Source organism: Phascolarctos cinereus, unplaced genomic scaffold (genome assembly GCF_003287225.1).
Source record: "Phascolarctos cinereus isolate Bilbo 61053 unplaced genomic scaffold, phaCin_HiC Scaffold_4;HRSCAF=312, whole genome shotgun sequence".
NCBI lineage: Eukaryota > Metazoa > Chordata > Mammalia > Diprotodontia > Phascolarctidae > Phascolarctos > Phascolarctos cinereus.
The window spans coordinates 129,444,658-129,460,651 of record NW_027555847.1 but is presented as its reverse complement, the minus strand read 5'-3'; the positions used below and the strand labels follow the sequence as shown (position 1 = coordinate 129,460,651).

Below are 15,994 nucleotides of genomic sequence, written 5' to 3'. Positions count from 1 at the left end.
CAGTGACAAAACCATAAAACACATTGTGAAGAAATGGTTACAAAAGAGTTAATCATTTTCAACACGACTAAAAAGAAAAGGAAAATATTCAATGGCAGGACCTCAAAAGGTATCTATACTATCTTGCAAAACTTTAATGAAAATAAGCCTCACCTTTTGATGAGCTTGATGGATTTGAAAGCTTCATCCATATCTCCAATGGTGACAAAGAAGCTAAAATTTAGCATGGCTTCCCGGGTCATCTTGTCACATTCTTCTAGCCCAATAAAATCCCGTAGGGGTTTCTTGCCTACCATTTGGGGGATTCCGTGAGTCGTAGAATCCACTTGATCTTCTTTATCTGTTTCACCTGGCTAAATAGTAAATAGCATCTTTTTAATGACTAATTTACCTACATTGTCAATGCCTATTCTCTAATTTCAACTTTTGCCAAGTATGCTTGTTATAGCCCATATGAGAAAACTGACCCATTTCCAGGAAGATTGAATTATCTGCAAATGGACCACGTAGTCCTGCCCAAACTCAGAAAGACATTTACGGTATTTAAAAACCATTAGGGCTGTTGGCTGACATATAATATAGACAAACAAAATCTTATCAAATGGGAACTAGCTCAGCTGTTCTATCTCTGCTTAACTCCTTAAAGCTATAATTCTCAAAGCTTCAAAGTTTCATAAGTATCTTTCTCTTTGCAATAGATTGTGTTTGTTTCTCTAATAATGACAATGATAATAACAACAACTAGCCTTTATATAGAGCTTTAAGGTATGCAAAGCTTTTTACATGTTATCTCCTCTGATCCTGACTGTAAGGTATTTGCCCTTCTTATCCCTATTTTCTGGCTTCAAGTCTAGTCCTTTTCTCACTCCCTGCCATATTGCTGAATATGAACTTCACCATAAAAAAAAATGAGTTTATACAGTCAAGGACTGGAGGAGATATAGAGATGTTCATCTGTTTTTCTAGGCTTTTTGCTTCCTTAGCAATAGTGAAATCCTTAATTATGTAAGATAATACTTAGTAAATCTTCTAGGAAAATAAATACCACCCAGGACAGTTTTTTATTCAAAAGCCAGGGAGTGGCTATCTATCTATTCTAAGTTCTATCTATTCAAAGAATTAACACTAAACATCAACAAAATCAGTTAAATATATTTTACAACTATGTACATTTGTATATACAATTCATATTCCTTTTGGGTCCCCTTGAAGTTTCTTTTTGTCAAAGTTTTCTTTTTTTTTTTAATGGGAGGGAGACTTTAGGGATAGGGCTGCCAATAAAAAAAAAAGAGAGAAAGAAAAAAGAAAAGTGGGTCATTAAAATGTTTTTTCTTGAATCGTATAGAAGAGAACAGAAGGAATAACAGACAAGAAGGACAGCTTTAAAAGTTATATATGTAAAAAGAAAAGCAAGCTGTACATAATAGAGATTCACACTTATAATTCTCTTTCTGTTCTACTATGAATATGGACGTATTTATTTTAGTTGATGTTTGTTAATACGGGAATAAAAAAATTAAAAAGGCAAGTTAAAAAAGCAAAAGAAGAAAGAGATGATCAAAGGGGCCAGCTCCTAGAGATGGGAGAGCAGTGGATCAATGGCACAAATGCAGGGATTTGCCTTGGAAAGGAGGGCCACCTTTTCATTAGAAATTGAAGTAAAAGGGGAGAGTGGGGATCATACTGAGGATATGTGAGGTGCAGAGGACAGAGAATATGTCTCAGTTTTCTTGATCCAAGTATTCTCTGCTGAGAGGGAATGAAGAGGTGGTGCAGTAGGTAGCTTGAGGAAAGAAGAGATGTTCTGGAACAAATACTATGGAGAATTTTTGTGGTTCTTCAGTAGTTTCACACCATGATCTCATTTGGGGGTTTTCTTGGCAAAGACAATGGAGCGGTTTTCCATTTCATTCTCAGTGGATCCAGTGGATCCATTTTGTCAGGCAATCAGAGTTTCTGAGATTAGATTTGAACTCAAGTCTTCCTGACTCCTGCTCTATCCACAAAGCCACCAGCTGCCTCCCAGGAGAATGTAACTGTCAATTTGGGAAGAGTGCTAGGTCTCCATGAGGACTCAGTTGAGATAAGATAAGATAAATTTGTAAAACACTGTAAATACAAAGAACTATGGAGTTTGAATGCAGATGGAAGATACTATTTGCTCTTTTTTTCCTTCTGTTTTGTTTCTTCTTTCTTGTGGTTCCTCCTATTGGTTCTAATTCTTCTTTACAACATGACTAATGTAAAAATATGTTTAATAGGAATGTATAAGTAGAGCCTATATCAGATTGCACATCATCTTGGGGAGGGAGGGGAGAGAGGGGGAGAAAATTTGAAACTCAAAAGCTTATGGAAGTGAATGTTGAAAACATTTTTTAAAAATAAATTAAAAAAGAAAACGACTGTAAATATAGTGGAGCTAGTCCTACCAGAAGCAGTTAGATATAATGATCAAAGAAAGCACATGGTGGAAGTGCATAGAGTTTAGAAAGGAATAAACAACAATACAAAAGGAAGTCGGGGTAGAAGGTAGGGAAAATGTAAAGCTGCACTGGTCAAGATTTTGAAGGGAAGCATATAAGGCCAACACAGGAAGGAAAAACTGAGAAAATGGGAGGTGGCGGTGGAGTAACCAGAAGTTGTGGCATGGACAAGGAATAAGTTTAGGAGGAGAAAGACACAGGGAGAGATGGAAGAACAAGAGGTTATGGTCAGATAAAGGAATATTTACTCCATGGTAGTGTAATGTGGAGTTGATCTGAGTCTCTATCTCAGTCAATTTGATTTGGATCCTCGCAAGAAGCTATACATGTGCTTCTGCCTAAGACACAAGCACGATAGGCCCTTGCTGGGAGAACACAGTAGCAAACTCCTCTGACTGATCCCCAAGGACTAGGGTTCCCCCTGTGGATTGATGGACTGAGCCCCAGGAAAAAGGACCTTTAATGAGAAAATGCCTGTCCTATGTTTATAAGTGGGAAATTCCACTAATTAACCAGGGAGACCGTTTTTTTACACACTTCCTCTCCCCTGCACTTGGAAACTAAGACATGTGTATAGGGGAGGTGTCTCTCCTGGTAGAAAGAGCAAATGACAGTAGAAGCATATGGGAATGGGAGCCATGCTTTTGAGGAAGCCTGGAATGTCCAGCAGTCTTCTTCTGCCTTTCTGTTTGCTTTCCTGAGCAAAGGTCAGAGACTAAGGATCCTGAGGAGGAGATTTTCAAACCTGGGATCACTTCCTCATAGATAATTCTGAACTTGAGAGCTCCTGAGTTTAAGAGTTTAACAGTCTTAGACAAACATGGTCCCCCAAAGAGATATAAGACAACACCTCCTCCTATTCCTTTGCAGAGGGGGGAGGTCCACAGTTGTGGAACACTGAGTGCATTTTCAGATTTTTTCAATGTATTGATTAGTTTTGCTGATTTTTTTTTCTCTTCTTCCTTTTCTTCTTTAAAACATTGTTACATGAGATAGTTCTCTGGGATGGGGAGGTGAAGTCAAGCAGGGGGTAATTTAGGTGATGTAAAATAAAAATGTTGACCATAACATTTAGTTGGGGAAATCAGGGTAGCCACCGACCGGGAGAAGATAAGTCTTCAACAGGATGCTTTTTTTGGAGAAGAGAAACACTGTCTCATCGTACTGTCCAAAGCTGATGGACAAAAGAAGTGCCACGGCCAGACAGATCTGGACCTCCCTAACGCCCCGTGGCACTTAGACCGTGCAGGTGTGGGAGCAAATGGGGAAGATCTTTTTAACAATTCCACAAGAAGCGAGTAATGAGTACAATAGGCTGTTTGGTTGTTCTTTGTTCCCTGAGTTTATGCATGTCTATGGGTCCTTTACATCTCACACTGTTTCTATGGTGAAAGAAATAAAAAGCTCTCCTATACCCAATATCCACATAGTACACTAGAAGAACCATATCTAAGCTTTTTGTTTTAGGGATTTCCTTGGAGTGAGGGAGAGGCCTACGAGCAAACCTGACCCCCTTGGAGTTTAGATTCTTAGAAATGAACCCAACTGATGTAAGCCTACAGTTTCTTGCCCAGGTAGGGTAAAGGGGGAGTAAACTTTGGGTATAGTTCTTGATAATACTCTGCAGGTGTATTTCCAACAATGAGATTAAATCCAAAAGCATCATTTCTCTGACTTTCATAGTACACTGAAAGATTGTTCTTCAAAAAGATTCTACCAATTTATAATCTGGTAAGGTCTATTTTTTACCTGTTCTTATATGAGTAAGATTCAAAACCGTGATTTAGGGGGAAAAAAACCAACAGGTAGATCTTAATTCAACATATTCAAGATAAAATTCATTATAATTTTCCTAAAATTATGCTTCTTCTAATCTTCTCTATTTCATTTGGAAGCACCACCATCCTTCCTATCAAAAGGTTTGCAACCTCAAAGCTATCTTTGGCTCTCTGCTCTTCTTCATCCACATATCCAAAACCAGTCACCAAATCTTGTCAATTCTTCCTCTACAATATCTTTTCAATTTCTCTATGAAGATGACAATCAGATCTACACATTCAGCTCTCATCTTTCTCCTAAATTCAAGTCCCATATCACCAATTATTTGTTGGGCATTCTAAACGGCCCTCCAATGAGTATCTCAAACTCAACATGACCAAAATGGAATTCATTATCTTCTCCCCAAAGCCATTCTTCCTCTAATCTTCCCTATTTTTGTTGCATGCACTACTATCATCTTTCCAATTATCCAGATTAATAAATCTGATATCATCCCTCATTCTTCTCTCTCAATCATCTCCCATTATCCAATGTTTCTAAGAATTGTTGATTCTACTACTACCACATATCTTGCATCTGTTCCCTTCTCTCCACTCACACAGACATCACTCCCATATCACTTTTCACATGAGCTACTGTAATAGCTGTGAAATTGGACTATCAGCTTTCAGTCTCTCTCCTTTCTATTCTACAATACACAGAGCTACCTAAGTAGTTTTCCTAACTTTGGTCAATACAGTGATCAATCACAATTCCAGAGAACTAATGATGAAGCATAGTACCCACATTCTGACAGAGACGATTGACTCAAGATGTAGAATAAGACATACATTTTCTGATAAGGTCAGTGTGGGAATTTGTTTTGCTTGACTATGCATATTTGTTAAAAGAGTTTTATTTTCCTTGCAGATTTTTTTTTTCAATTTAGGGGCAAGGGTAGGAAATAAAGTGAAGATAGGGATAGGGTATCCAAAACAATAAGGAAAAGGAAAAGAAAGAAAAGCAGGCCACTGAAATAATTTTTTTAGTGCTGACAATAGAAAAGGAAGGACAAAAAGAATCACAGACAAGCAGTATTGCTTTGAAAATTACATGTTGGATTTTTTTTATGCATTCTAAAAGGAAAGCAAGTTGCACATAATAAAAGATTCATAGCTTCATGCACAATCTTTTCTCCCTGTTCTACTCTGTATATGGAAATGTTTATTTTATTTGATGTTTAAGTTCAAAATAAAAAAAATTATTTTAAAAAATCTTCCTAAAGCACAAGTCTGATCATGTCATTCCATGTCTCATGAACCTCCCTGGTTGCCTTTGGGATAAAATACTCCTCAAATGCACATTTAAAGCTTTTCACAATGTGTCTCTAGGCAACCTCTAGGGGGATATTTTACATTATTCTTTTCCATGCTTTCTATGTTCCAGCCAAATTGTCTCATTTGCTTTTCCCCAAACTCAGCACACCACCTCTGGGCCTTTGCACTTGCTAAGCCTTGAATATACTCCTTCCCATTAGACTGTGAGCTCCTTGAGGGCAGCAACTGTCTTTTGCCTCTTTGTGTATCCCTAGCATTTAGCACAGTGCCTGGCACATGGTAGGCACTTAGTAATGGTTTATTTATTGATTGTTTGATCCTCACCTCTGACTCTTACAATTCTTATCTTCTTTTGAGGTGCAGCTCATGTGTCACTGCCTATGAGAAGCCTTTTCTAATCTTCCAAGTTGTAGGGTTCTCTTTCTCTCATCAAATAACCAAGTATATACTTGCCTGTTTACATATGATCAACTTCCAGTAGAATGTAAGCTCCTGGAAGGCAGAGACTGCTTCTTTTTTGTTTTTGTATTCCTAACTTTCACATAGTAGCACTTAATAAATGCTTCTTGTTTTGCATTGGAAAGGAAAAGGGACTACATCAGTGGATACCACTTCAGAAGCTAATGCAATAGTGCAGGGAAGAGGCAATAAAATCATGTATAAGAGTAGTGACAGTGAATTTTTTTTTAAGGAAAATATGAGAAAAGCATTGTAAAAAAAAACTATCTCAACCTGGTAAATAATTCCATGGGAAGGAGGCTATGAAGAGGGAGAAGTCTGTGGTTGTGACTCCCTTTCCAAGACACTTGCCTCCAGCTGGCAGGCCTACCACCATGGATGACGTGAACAAGAACAGCAACATGGAGGAATTCACTGAGGGCTCAAAAATCGATGCGAGCAAGAACTAGCAGGATGACAGTAAAATGTTTACTGGAGGGCTAAGCTGGGATACGAGCAAGAAAGATCTCACTGAATACCTGTCTCTTTTTGCAGACGTTGTAGACTGCACAATTAAAACAGATTGCTTCATGGGAAGATTGAGGGGATTCAGATTTGTGCTTTTCAAAGATGTTGCCAGTGTTAATAAGTCGTGGAACTTACAGAACACAAGGTGGATGGCAAGCTGATAGACCCCAAAAGGGTCAAAGCTTTAAAGGGAAAGGAACTCTCCAAAAAAGTATCTGTTGGTGGACTGAGCCCAGACACACCTGAGGAACAAATCAAAGACTATTTTGGAGCATTTGGTGAGATTGAGAATACTGAACTTCCTATAGACACAAAAACAAATGAAAGAAGAGGATTTTGTTTTATCACATATACAGATGGAGAACCAGTAACAAAATTATTAGAAAACAGATATCATCAGATTGGTTCTGGGAAGTGTGAAATCAAAGTCGCTCAGCCCAAAGACGTGTACAGGCAACAACAGGAACAACAGAAAAAGGGAGGGGCTCTGCAGTTGGTAGTCGTAGGGCAGAGCATCCCAAGGGGGTGGTAATCACCAAAATAATCACCAGCCATATTAAAGGAGGACATGGAGAAAACAGGTGCAGAGACTACAGCAGCCTACCTTGCAGGATGAGGACACTAAAAGGAGAGTGGTCTCCTTTTGGTCTGAGATGACTATTTTGTAAAAGACATTTAGCGTATGTGACACGACTGTGTCCGACCGTGTACAGCGGCAATTTAGTTTTTCTTGTTTTTGCTTTGTCTTTTGCCATCTATTATGACAAATATGATTTGTTTATATGAAATTTGTTTATACAAATTTTATTTGTATAATTTCATATTAAATAATTCTTAAAAATAAATTACTTGTGATTGTTTTTCTGTGTCAGGAACTAAATAGCTCTATAAAAATGTAAGTTTAAATAAGCAAGAATAGAGGCACAGTTTATTTTCTAGGAGTCACAGACAGTGGGGAGAAACAGTGGTCCTTTATAAATAGCAAGCAGCAAACTTTGCTTTAGTTTCCTAATTTCCTTGACAAAGATCTATGTTAAGGATTCATGCCCATGTTTAAAATAACCATAGATGCTACCACGCAATTGAACAGTGTTTATGCCCCGCATGCATTCTTGGGATCATTGTGATGAAAAGTGTTAATTTAGCATGTTGTGAATAGCTGAAATTGTTTCCATTAGGCCACAGATCCCTTGACTTTTATTTTCAAGAGGAGCATCTTTTTTATTAAACATCATAAAATAAGGTATAGTTAGTAATTACTTTTATGAGCTGACAAGATGCTCTGAGCCTATTTGTAAGCAAACAAACAAAAAACACCCACACGTATTATGATTACTTGACACTTGGATTTAATGTGAGTGTGATTCAAATTGCATCTTTCTATATCCATTGAAATTGGGTCAAAGATTAATACGGGCAAGATTTTTACTACAGAGTTGTAAGTAAATGAATTGTACTCTGAAATAGTGCATTATGTCACTGTCACTGCCAGACCATAAATAGCTATTTCCTGTTGGAACACATCCTTGGAAAGCTTTAGTAGAGTTACAGCTTTTGTCTTGGAAGTTTTTAGGAAAGGTCATTATGGTAAATCCCATAAATGCTTGCATTGTTTTGTATTCTAAACAAAGGTTATTTCCCCATTTTTAAATGAAAAAAAGAAGATATGTAAAAGGATTGATGAGCAACCGTGTGCATGACTTTGTAAGTCTCTAGCACACATGATTTAATAACTTGCTCTAGGATTCTCTCAGAAAAACCCAGAAAGACTTGGATGGGTTGAGGCAAAGTGAAATGTACTGTGTACAAAGTAACAGCAACACCATAAGATGATCAGCTGTGAATGACTTAGCTCTTCTCAGAAATACAATGATCGAAGACAACTCTGAGGGACTTAGGATGAAAAATGGTATCCATCTCCAGAGAAAGAACTCATGGTGTCTGAATACAGACTAAGCATACTTTTCTTTAACTTTATTTTTCTTGAGTTTTTTTGTCTATGTTTTCCTTCACAACATGATTATTATGGAAAGGCTTTGCATAATTACACATGTATAACTTATATCGAATTGCCTGCCTTCTCAGTGTGGGGGTAAGGGGTGGGGAGGGAAGAAGGGAGAGAATTTGGAACTCAAAGTTTCAAAAATGAATGTTAAAAACTGTTTTTACAAGTGACTGGGGAAAAAATAAAATACTAAATTAAAGAAAAAAAATAACTTGCTCTAAGCAATGTCTGTAGCTCTGAATGGGAAATAAAGGAAGCTGATGGTAGAAATTACTAATGGTTGGGGGTTGAAATGACAGGCACCATACAAGATCAGGGTGAGTAAAGGATTCTAGAGAGGTAGGGAGAGTATTGTTTGAAATTGTTAACCAAAGGGCCTGGAAAGGGTAAAAAACCAACTCAATCCAGAAGAGAGGTGATAGATTAAGAGAATGGGGAGAAGGGAGTGGTTGAGATCATGATGAAAGTGAAGAATTGTTTCAGTAGGAATAAAGGAACAGGAGCAGACGATGATAATAGAAACCCTAGTCTGAGAAGAGATGCTCAGAGTTCAAGATCTTAAGAGGTGGAAAAGTTCTGCATTATAACAAGGCAAAGTGGATAAGATAAGTGTGGTAAATGAGGATAAATAGGGAAGAAGAAACTAGAAGATTAATAGATAGATTGGAATCATGTCAGTGAAAGTGACAATAAAGTGACAAAAGGACTTTAATTATCACTAAAGCTTAGAGGCATGTCTCTACAGGCAAGCAGAATTTATTTTCAAGGATAATTTGCTACATACAATAATATTAACAGTAATGTGGCTTTCACTGATATCAATAGCTAGCATTTACACAGTGTTTCAAGGTTTGAAAAGCACATTAAGCACATTATCTTCTCTAATACTTTCCCAATCCAATGAGGGAGAAAAAACAGGAATTTTTTTTTCCATTTTAGAGATAAGGAAACCGAAGCCAAGAAAGATTAAATGACTTCTCCCAATCACACCACTAGTCAAGTGTCAGAGGTGGAATTATAAACCAGGTCTCTTCTTGACTCTAAGTGCAGCACTCTCTCCACTACACCATCCATCTTCTGATACTAAGTTATCACCAGAAAATAATTCATCCTATTAAGGACTTTTCTCAAGTCCCTCACATTGCCTGCCCAGATCTAAGTGTGTTCCACCATATTTCACATTTCTCCTATACCATCTTCTCACCTCCTGCCACACATATACCCTTTAGATTCTTGACCCTGTATCCTTTGGAGTTCCTCCTCTTACCAACTCTAGTTCCAGAACCGTAATGAAATCAGTGTATGTTAATCTATTCTTCTCATCTTCTTTCCTTTCTATTCTCCTGTCAATACATCATTCCTTGTAACTTTCCAAATCATAGTACCCAACCTGGGCCTCCACTCTTAGATTTGTGTAGCCTTCCACTATTAGAATATAAGCTCTCTGAGGGCAGGGACTGCCTTTGATTTTGTATTTGTATCCCCAGAACTTAGTACAGTGCCTGGCACATAATAAGCACTTAATAAATGCTTTTTCATTCATTCATTCATATTCCCCTAGTTCCTTAACTCCAACCTAAAGGTGAAGGCAGTAAGACTGAATCAAAACAGAAATACTGAACTGATAAAATGGGGCACAGCCTAATAATTGTGAAAAAAAGGCATATAATTCTTATTGGTTACTGCTCAAAATAGTTTTGTGAAGAAGATTATTAATAATTTTCTCTTTTACAAATAGGGAAGCACAGGAATGAAATTATGTAAAGTTAATTTGTTCAAAGTCATACATAAAGTGTAAAGCTAGAAATGATAGGACATTCAATTAAATTTTGATTTGAGTTATGACACCTCAAATGAAAAATGTTCATATTAGTTTCTTCGGATATATGCCTAAAACTAGATATGGTTGCTAAACACAATAATATGTCAAACAGGGGCCTACTGCCCTTTAAAATAAAAAACTTTGAAAAAACAGAAGAACGAAAGGTACAAAACAAACAAGACAACGCATACTTACAAACGCCTTATAAATACATCCTCTGTGGAACAACAACTATGAACAGTGGAAAATAAAAAAGGAAAAATGAGAAAGGAAGGAAAAAAAAAACAAGCAATGTCTAAACATGAAAAAAAGATATGCTGTTTAGCAATGATGAAAAGTCCTGGATGAAATGCAGTAAGAGTAATCAATTTTAAAAATTTTTCTAATTCAAACAGAAGGGCAAAGGGATGCAGAAAAATGTAAACGAAATTCTAATGGATGCCATCTAATGACACCACTTCTACCTACACTGTGAGCAAAAAGCTTAAGAGACAAAGACTAGCACACCTCTTTACTCAGTTAATTTCAATATTTTTTCACTTACCCAAAATTATCTATAAGCACAATCTAATATGATATTTTTTATGCAAGCACTATTCTAAAATGCAAACATACTTTGGTCATTTTAAGTGAGTATCTTTTTCATCTACTGACATGAGAAAATTTGGATATGCTGAATCTATATACAGATTTTTTTGCTTTCAAAAGATATGTCCTAATCTACAATGAAACATTATGATATGACTCAGCTTAGGCAAGCCAAGGTGCTCTCACAAATTAAGAAGTCAAACTACATTTTTCTGATGATAACCAGGATCATTTGGGGCTAACCACTTAGTGAATTCTGGAGAGAAGTCTGATGGACAGCTGAAAAAATCATTTTGGACATTTGGTTCCAGTTATGATAGAGATTTTTCCTAAGCTGATTATAAAGCACCTTATCCTAACAGGCAGGCAAAGGCCTATATAGATTTTTAAAAACTCTTTTTTTTGTATTAGGAGAATAAAGAAAAAATGATCAGAAGAGAAGCCAATCTGGCCTCCCACAAGTTTGTTTCAGAAGGAGGTAGAGCAGCATTAGAATTTAGGGTTAGAGTAGGAGTCAGAGAGAGAGGATTAGAGTTCTCAGGGTGGGGGGGGGAAGGCAGGGAAGAAGGGGAAGAAGAGGAAGAAGTTGTATACATTATATTCCTCAGGGACTTCACAACAATTATATGCCTATGGTGTACACCTGCTAGACACGCCTGTTTGGTTCCATAAATCTCTTATGGCCATCTGTGAATGTGCGTCCACATTCCTTGTGGACATTTTATATCCTTTAAATTAGCCCAAAACATAGGAATCATAGACTCACAGAATGCAAGAGGCGTAGGGGACCTTAGGGGACACTTTGTTCAACTCCCTTCATTTGAAAAGTAAGGAAACTGAGGATCCAGACAGGGGAAACCCTTTGTCGAGATCATAGAGCTTAATCCCAGCAAAACTGGGATGCAGACCAAATGGCAATTGGAGAGAGCACATCAAGGTTTCCATGTTGCTTTCCAAATATTATTTAACTGAAGCATCACAACAGGCCATGAGGTGGGTGTCGTAGGATTGATTATTCCTGTTTTACAGATGGCAAAGCTAAAGTGTAGAAAAATTAAATGAGCTGCCCTTGGTCACCCAGTGGGATCTAAGCTGGAGCCTCCCTGCACGGGGAGCCTTCTCTCCACTCCAGCACGTGACCTGCCCCAGGCCTGGAACCAAAGCTTCACTCCTCCCCCTTCAGTATTCTTTCATTATAAGACTTTTATAAAATGAAAACTTCATTATTTGCTGTACATTTGGGATGCTAAATTCTTCTTCAAAATAATAGTTAAACACTGTGGAGCTAACTCATATTTCAGAACAATGGAAAAACTAGTATTAATCAGGGCTTAACAAGGGAAATAAAGGATCAGAAAATTAATCTTCTCTTGGGAAGACTCACTTTTTTTGTGAAGTAATAATGTGGTACCTCAATACCCAGAAGAGCCTGGTAGGCAGAAGGCCGCGGAAAGCTGTCTTGAAGCAAGAGGCCATGTTCTTCAGTGCTGAAGAATGATACAATCAAAACATCTGCCTGGAAGGGGGAGAAAAAGTATTGTTTTGGTTTTAATGTGGCAACATTTTTTTAAAATTTTGTTTTTATTTTACATTTTCACTTGCCAGAATCCACTTAAGAGGAAAACACACACACACACACACACACACACACACACACACACACACACACACACATAGATGCAGCTTCCTCACTAAAGCAAAGGACCAAAACACCATTCTACATTTTTTCCCCCTTACAGCAAAAGGAATGATCTCCCTGAAGAGAGAAAACATAAACAAACTTGGGTCTTTTTCCTGTCAAGATCCTCTATTTTGTTTTCAAATAGATATCTATTCCTAAGTCATTTTCCTTCTATACTTCCATGCCCCCATGATCTCACTGATTTCAGACTGGTGTCAACATTCCCTCCACTGGTTTGTGAATTATAGTCCATCTCTACCTTCTCATTCTCAATAATTCTTTTCTGTTCCTTTTCATAGATTCTGTATACATAGACATACCCAAGATACTAGAGGCCTTCCACTGTTTTAAAAAAAGACATATACATACATGCATATACACATATATGTGTGCGTATATATTATTTATGTATTTAGACATGTGGGTGTAGTTCCGGTGCAATACCTGTATTGTCTATCCATCTGTTTGCTCTTAATCTCTCTATAAGACTAGCCTACTTCCTCTTCTAGTCATACACACCCTTCACTGTGACATTTGTCACATACCAGGCATCACTGGTAATTTGCTAGAACCTACTCGTTGAGTCACCTGAAGTTGTAATTCTTCTGAGATCATGATTTGTAGCCATATGGCATCATTACAGAATATTGGTGTTTAAAAAAAGATGGGTTTTGTCACGATGAGACACTTGAAGCCATTGAAAAATGTGCATAATTCTCCAAATTAAATATAGCTTGATATTCTTATCCTATTCAATTCCGGGAAAAGAAACTTGTCAAGACATATGTACTGATGGTCACCTATCTAATGGCATGTCATAATTTGGGAACTATGTACTCTTCATCTAATTTGTTTTTCCTGTGTAGCTGGCTTGGCCAAATTGTTTAAGTGGCTGTGGATCTCACTGAGGAGGTACTGCATTGTTAAAGGTTTTGATGCAATCAACACAACATCAGTTGCCAAGGAGTGTTGGCAAGGCTTGTTGTTTCCTAACATCTCTTGAATACGCCCCCCTTCTCTCCTCTGATACTGCCACCCCCTTAGTGCAGACCTTCATTTCTTCATGCCCGGAGCCTTACACTAGCCTGCTGGTGAGTCTGCTGCCACAAGTCTCTCCCGACTCTAGTCCACTCTCCACTTGGCTGTTAAAGGTGATCTTCCTAAAGCACACATCTGACCATGTCATCTCCCTACTCAGTAAACTCCAGTGGATCCCTATCACACCTCCAGGATCAAATACAAAATCCTGTTTGGCATTCAAAGCCCTGTATATCCCAGGGCCCCACCCCCTACCTTTCCAGTCTCCTCACACCACTCCACAATATTTTTGACGCAGTGACACTGGCTTCCTGACTGTTCTTCTCATAAGACATTCCACTGGCAATTCCCCATCCCTGGAATGGTCTCCTTCCTCATCTCTGCCTCCCAGCTTCCTTCAAGTCCTAGCTGAAATCCCACCTTCTAAAGAAAACCTTTCTCAATAACTGTTAATTCTAGTGCCTTCCTTCTGTTGATTATTTCATAAACACACACACGTATATATGTATATACATATATGTGTGCATATGTATGTATACGTGTATGTATGTATGTATATATGTGTGTGTTTGCATATTGTCTCCCCGACTAGACTGTGAGCTCCTTGAGGGCAAGGACTGTCTTCTGCCTTTCTTTGTATCCCCAGCACTCAGCACAGTGCCTGACACAGGGTAGACACTTAGTAAATATTTATTGACTGACTCTGTAGGTCTCAGGAAATTATGTACCTGATGATATAGACTGCTGGAAGAAGATTAGTTGCTATTGCCTTCTCTTTTTCATCAAGGATATCCCTGATGTGTGTATAGCTCATCCTTATCAAAATATTATAAAGGGCAGAAAGTAGACATATAGGTCACTTGCTGATGTCTTCAGTCTCTTTAGAAAAAATAATAAAAGTACCACCTTTGGTCTTTTGCATTTTTTGGAAATCTTCCACTATTGGAGACATCTTGAAAGTCAGTCTTTAACAATTAGAGCAACTCAACAACATCCTCTACTGCTTCACCACCAACCCCATGAAGCTCACTCAGGAAAGTATATCCTTGATACCTGTAGAAATGATTGACTTGTACCAGCGGTTAGAGCAGCACCAACTGCCCAACCCACTGCCATGTTTCCTGTCTGCTTTAAAGGTGCATAGGGGGCTGCCTTCCTAAGACTGAACAACTTCCTCCTTGACCAGCTCAGCAGCCAACCAGACCCCTGACATATTCATATACTCAGCAGAGGATTATAAAAACAACTGGCTCCAGATCTGCCTTTCCATCAAGTCTGGAGCAATATGAAGCAGCATCTCTTGCCTGGCCCCTCTCATCACTCAGTTCTCTTTGTAGAGGAGGAATTCTTCAGGGTACCACTGACAATTTCATATAAACAAGGCTTTTTGGATCCATTTTGAATGGATCTGAAGAAGAGATTTGAGAAGATAACTCAACCTAACTTGGTTGCAGAGGTGGGAGGCCAGTGGAAGTGGGACACTGCACATATTTACAGATTTGTTTTTGAAGTATTGTTCAGTTTTCCTGATTTTTTTTCCTTTTCCAATTTTTGCCCCTCCATAATAAATATCATTTATTATGTGGAATGTCTCTCTGAGGGTGTGGAGGAGGAATACTGGGAGAAATTCTGGTGATGGGGGGGGATAAATATTAAATAAAATGTACTTTAAAGAAGGCTAAAAAAAAAGTCAGTCTTTAAGCATATTTAAAATTATATACTTCCAAGATGTTTTGAATGATTGCACAAGTATAACCTATATTACCATCTTAGGGAAGGGGAAGGAGTAGAGGAGAGAATTTGGAACTCAAAATTTTAAAAAATTAATGTTAAAAATTCTCTTTATATGTAATTGCAAAAATATTATTAAAAAAATAAAATTATATGCTTCCAGCATGGATTTTTTTTCTACATGCATTATGTCAGGTTCACCTACTCTTCTCAAACTCGTCTTTTTAGGAACTATTGCCAGGATGAAGCCAAAATGGTGAATTAGCAAGAAGAAGCTCAGCTGAGCTTTATACCACAACTCCTCAAAACAGATTTAGAAAATACCCTTGAGTCTTCACAGAGAGATCTCAGCAATACACATTACAGTAGGGAGAAATGAGAACTCTCAGGCTAGGTCTAGTTCATAATGGCAGCAAAGAGCCCTTCATTTCAGGGAGAGGCGGTGTCCCAGGGCAAAGAGAGATCGCGAATACAACAGAGAGGGGCCAACATTTGTGCAGAGTCCCAACTGGCAGCTTTATTTCCTACTACCCAACACTGGGTCATAGATCCAGGACTGAATGAGGAGGTGACCTGCACCTAGGG

General features: G+C 38.0%; 1 protein-coding gene and 1 pseudogene across 1 annotated transcript in view; one reads left to right on the top strand and one right to left on the bottom strand.

The window, feature by feature from the left end:
* IFT140 (intraflagellar transport 140) overlaps window positions 1-15,994 on the bottom strand; it is a 186,434-nt gene that overhangs the window by 80,732 nt on the left and 89,708 nt on the right. Inside the window, 2 exon segments of the mRNA XM_021006622.2 lie at window positions 154-353; window positions 12,344-12,475. Of these exon segments, the coding sequence (XP_020862281.1) occupies window positions 154-353; window positions 12,344-12,475 (332 nt within the window).
* Window positions 6,288-7,100, top strand: LOC110221826 (heterogeneous nuclear ribonucleoprotein D-like pseudogene; annotated as a pseudogene).